Source organism: Otolemur garnettii, unplaced genomic scaffold, assembly GCF_000181295.1.
Source record: "Otolemur garnettii isolate 467f Iridium unplaced genomic scaffold, OtoGar3 scaffold00160, whole genome shotgun sequence".
NCBI lineage: Eukaryota > Metazoa > Chordata > Mammalia > Primates > Galagidae > Otolemur > Otolemur garnettii.
Window position 1 is genome coordinate 4,008,155 of NW_003852555.1, and position 5,024 is coordinate 4,013,178.

At 48.0% G+C, this 5,024-nt stretch overlaps 1 protein-coding gene across 1 annotated transcript in view; it reads left to right on the forward strand.

The window, feature by feature from the left end:
• GRAMD2B (GRAM domain containing 2B) overlaps positions 1-5,024 on the forward strand; it is a 65,974-nt gene that overhangs the window by 39,880 nt on the left and 21,070 nt on the right. The window contains exons 2-3 of the mRNA XM_012811478.2: positions 3,306-3,425; positions 4,105-4,147. Coding sequence (XP_012666932.1) covers positions 3,306-3,425; positions 4,105-4,147 — 163 coding nt within the window. The remainder of the gene's footprint in view (positions 1-3,305; positions 3,426-4,104; positions 4,148-5,024) is intronic.

Genomic DNA, 5,024 nt, shown 5'->3' on the forward strand with positions numbered 1-5,024 from the left:
CACCCGCCACAATACCCGGCTGTTTTTTGGTTGCAGCCATCATTGTTGTTTGGCGGGCCCGGGCTGGATTCGAACCTGCCACCTTATGTGTATGTGGCTGGCACCTTAGCCGCTTGAGCCACAGGTGCCAAGCCAGGGCTTTGTCTTCTTATTTTAAAAAACTTTTTTTTTTTTTTTTGCAGTTTTTGGCCGAGGCTAGAGTTTGAACCCACCACCTCTGGCATATGGGGCTGGCGCCTTACTCCCTTGAGCCACAGGCACCGCCCTAAAAAAACTTAATTCCTTATTATCATTATTCCAGTGAAATCTTTTCAGCTTCACTGGCAGTAGTGTTAACGTTACCCAGAAGCCCTGAGGAAGTGTTCCATTTCCCTTCCACACTATGTTCACACCAACACAGACATGTCCCTGTGATCGGATTCTACGTCCAGTCTGCTGCTGACAAGACCCCCAAGGTAAGGGGCACTTACAGGAATAATCTCCCCTGGGTTAGGAATTGAATTGCTTGAGCCTACAGCTCCTCAAAGTCAACATAAACTGAAATTGAATTGGCACATAGACAAATTTCACTTCCTCTTTGACATACTAGGTAATTAATTCACATCAATCAACATATAAATGACCACTATAAGCAAAATGCTGAGCTGAGTGCTGTGGGAAAAACAGACGTTCCCTTCCTCAAAGAAATGTACTGGAGTAGCTGGATAACTGAGACATTATTTGGGAGAAGAGTTGGCAGGACAAGGCATTAGTTGGTTAGGTACCTGCCCCCTGGGCCAGGCTTGCTGAATACCAAGGCCGAGTTTAAGGAAAGTTCCGTGGAGAATATCTGCACAGAGGCTATGTTAACTTGACCACAAGGGCATGTTCTGTCATTAAAAGACTTCATTTGGGTAGGATGCTACAAAGTCATGGGCTGTAATCTTCTCAGTGCTAATCTCGGGGGCCTGAAATAGGACTGCCGCTGTGTGGGTGAGCACTTAGCACCCTGCAGTGTGCAGAAGTGCCTGACCACAGAAGGTCAAGGTCGAGGAGGGGCTGAAATGCAGCCTGAGCTTTGCTGCCTTTGCACCTTTGCCATTTCTGCCCAAAGCTAGAGGTACCTTATCTCTGCCAGGGGCGCCTTTTTCTGAGTGGTTCTGAGCAGGAGTGGTTCTGTGTATGTAAAGGACAGCTGGGACTCTCTCCGCCTCTAAGTCTCAATCTGACCTTGCATAAAATTCACCAGGTATTTGAATGAATTTTAAGAGGGATAATTGAAGTTCCGCACATACTCTCCCTGTTCAGAGATGGCATCTTAGGTAGGCTCCTGCCTGATGGTTTTAAAGAATAGAGGTGGTGGGAGGTGGGGTAGAGAAAAAAGGCAAAAACACGCTCTAAGACCCTTAACTGTTCTAAAATTCTTTGATTTCATAAAGGAAACTTGACACCAAGTTTAACAAAGCCTAATTATTTTAAACCAAAGCAACATTTTCCTAAGAGCATCTGAGGGCCTTCCGTATACTTTTTGTCATTCGTTAGTAGCCTGAGCCCTTCTGTCCTATAAGACTTAAGTGTTTTAAATCCTTTGATAAAAACTGAAGAAATGCAAGATTGGGCCTCAGGTGTTTGCCTACTTAGGAAAAAGAAATGCTTACTACAAAATGAGAGTGTTGACCACATAGGGCCATTAGTTAGATCACTTGGCTGGGTCGGGACTTCTCGTGGTTGGCTGCAAACGTCAGAGGCTGTGAAAAGTGGTAAGCAAATAACCACAGAGCTGAGGTTGAGCAGTAACATTTCCTGCCTGAGCGCTCGTATGTGGGTAAAAATACCAGATAGAGGGTAAATCAGGACTAAAAGTAGTCAATCTTGTCATAGCAATACCGTCTTACTGGGACTGCCAGCCCCAGTAAGTCTTCAGAAGTAAGTTTTGTGGGGGTTTTGCTGCCCAGGCTGACAGCGACGAAGGTCTGAGCCAGGTGTAACATTTGTATTCTCCTTTTAGCCTCCCTTCCTCTCCCATGCCCCACACTAGCAATGGTTCCCCCTGTTTCTCTGAAGGCTGCAGCTGCCGACCAACAAGCTGCTTCTGCGTCCGCCACACCAGCTGTCCTGCTTTCAACATGCAAACCTTTTTTTTTTTTTTTTGAGACAGTCTTACTCTGTCTCAGAAGTAGAGTAGAGTGCTGTGGTGTCATCATAGCTCACGGCAACCTCAGTCTCTTGGACTCGAGATCCTCCTGCCCATGCCTCTCCAGTAGCCAAGACTAAAGGTGCCTGCCTGGCTAGTTTTTCTATTTTTAATAGAGATGAGGTCTCACACTTCTTCAGGCTGATCTCAAAGTTTTGTGGTCAAGGGATCCACCTACCTTGACCTCCCAGAGTGCTAGGATTACAGGTGTGAGCCACCACACCTGCCCTTGCAAACCCTCCTACCCATCTTCCCTTTGACTCCTCACCTCTTTCTCTGTGACTAGGGCAGACCTAGTTTTTCTGAAGCCTTCATCATGACTGTATTCCAGCACTTCCCCTAGACCTCTGGTTAGGATAAAGATGAATAGCATTCCTGCACCAGTGGGGAGGTCTCGCACTAAAGAGTCAGGGTGACAAATACATGGGCAGGTGATTGGGAAGCGGGGAGGGGAGAGAGAGAACATCATGGTCTTACAGATGGACAGAAGTGAGTTTGAATTCCAACTAAGGTAGACGCTAGCTCTGCGAACTTGGGCAAGATATCCAGTGAGAGCGTGAGATTCCTCATCTGTAAAATGAGGGTAATGATTCCTACCTAGCTTAAGGTGGTTGTAAAATTATATACTGTGAATTGCTTAGGGAAGTGCTTGGTTAAAACAACAACCATCCTAAGTGGGACCCACGTAACTACAACAAAAGGTGATAAGTGACATAAGAGAAGTACAAACAAAGGGGGTGGGGGTTCCCAGCAGGACGGCGCACACCTGTGGGAGGCCACACGTGAACAGGCGCCTGGGTTCAAGGGCCCTCCCAGCCTCCAGGTGATCTGCTGCCCCAGCACAGCCTGGCAGAGCAGAGCTGGACAGCACAGGGCCTGCAGGCTCAGACCAGGAGCCAGCAAGTCCCCACACAGCTGACATTTACAAGAGAAGCAGGACCTGCAGCTACGATCCTTGAGGCACCAGGCTAGAAGTTAGGATGGAGACTGGGAAAGTGCCCAGCCGTGAAAGTTGACTGGCCTGTCAGTGGGGACTGAACATCATTCCACTCTTCAGAATTCAGGGTGGCTTCATTTTGCCTTCCACTTCCCTCTGGATGTCTAAGGTGAAGCGTTTTTCTTTCTTCTCCAGCTCAGAGGCTGAGAATGGTGTGGAGGAGAAAAAGAAAGTCTGCAGGTCGCCAACAGCCCAGTCTCCTACCCCATCCGTGGAGGCTGAGTCCCCAGACCAGAAGAGAATCATTTCCCTGCGGTGAGTGCTCAGTTGACTTCTTTGTCCTCTTTTGCCCCTTGGGAGGGAGGGCTTAACAGATATTTCTAGTTTTATGGTCATTGTTGAGACGAACATCTACTATAGACAGACAGTGTCCCTGAGAAAGAGCAAGAGCCTTCCCTGGATACCCAGGAGCCTTGTCCTCGCAGCATCTCTTTCTCTCTAGCCCCCACCGTCTGTAGACACCTGCTTTTTTCCGAAAGCACTGACTTTGCTAACCAGTGAAGCCAGATGGCCTGGTATCAGGTGTGGATTCATAGCATACCAGGGAAGGCTGGCCAGGATGGAGTGTCTGCCCAGCCTCTGGGTGTGCTCACCTGGGTCTCACTTTCTCATTCTCCATGTCGGCCTGGCAGAGAGGGCGGGGAGCTGGTTTGGTCCTGGAGCAGGAGGGGAGAGGTGTTTTTGAGGCGTGTAGCTCTAGGCCCCGTCACTCTCAGAGGCCCTAACTACTAGAGACTTTAAGTTGTTTTTTGGCCCTTAAAAGGGAAAGATTAAACCAACGGTCAGTGATGGGAAGATGTGATTTTTAATCTGTACTGAGTAGAGGAATTGTTGTCCACCCCCATGGTTAGAACTGCTTCCTTCTACTTCTTTGGGCCCCTGCTCAGGGATGAGTCATTAACTCTTGCTTCTCGCTTCCTTCCTGGCTCCCCAGCCCATGTCTTCTCTCCAAACCTATGCTTTATTCAAGACCAAGCGTAAGTCTGAAACTCTTCCCCGACTTTTCCCTCTCTGATTCTGATCCCCAAGCTCTGTCTCCATCTTTTCTGCATGCCTGTTCTGTGGCATCTCACTTCAGCTGTTACTTCTGGAGTTGTTTCCTGTCGGAGCAGTGGGCCGCACTCACCAACGAGTCTCCTCACCACAGCACAGAGCATGCTCTTTCTTCTACCTTTCAGCACTGTTGACCAGCTACAGCAGCTACTTTTAAAAAACACTGTTGATTTTACTCCACCTTCCCCAGACAGCAGTGAAAAGCATATCCTCATCAGCAGGGCACGTGGGCTATGCTGCCCGGGAGTGTGCTCTGCGCAGTTGCAAACCCCATGCTTGGTTTAATGCTCTTCCTTCACTTCCCTCCCTGTCTGGAAATTCTTTGTATTTTCGTATAAGGGGCTCCAGATCTTCACTCTGCACTGGGCTTCTGGTCCTGCTTATGGTCACCTGTAGAAAGTAATTGTAATATGCATGAGAAACCCACAGAAATCAATACCGTGTGAATAAGCCCCCCATCTACAGTGAGTAAGCCATCCCTCCAGCCCCCAGACAGCAGAGATTACCAGGGATAGATAGAGCTCCCTTGCCCTCACACTTGCCTGCAGGCAGTCATGGTGCTTTTTTGTTTGTTTTTTTTAATAGCAGATTGATAATAGGAGTACAAACAATTAGGTTCCATTATTTGCATTTATTAGGTTAAGTTCAAGATGCAGTTGAGCCCTTCACCCAGGATATACCCCTACATTGTGCACTATAGGTGGGAGCTTACCAAACCTCCTTCCTCCACCCCTCTCACCCCTCACAGGCCATAATTCTTCAAAAGGTCTGATTTTTTTTTTTTTTTTTTTTTTGACAGAG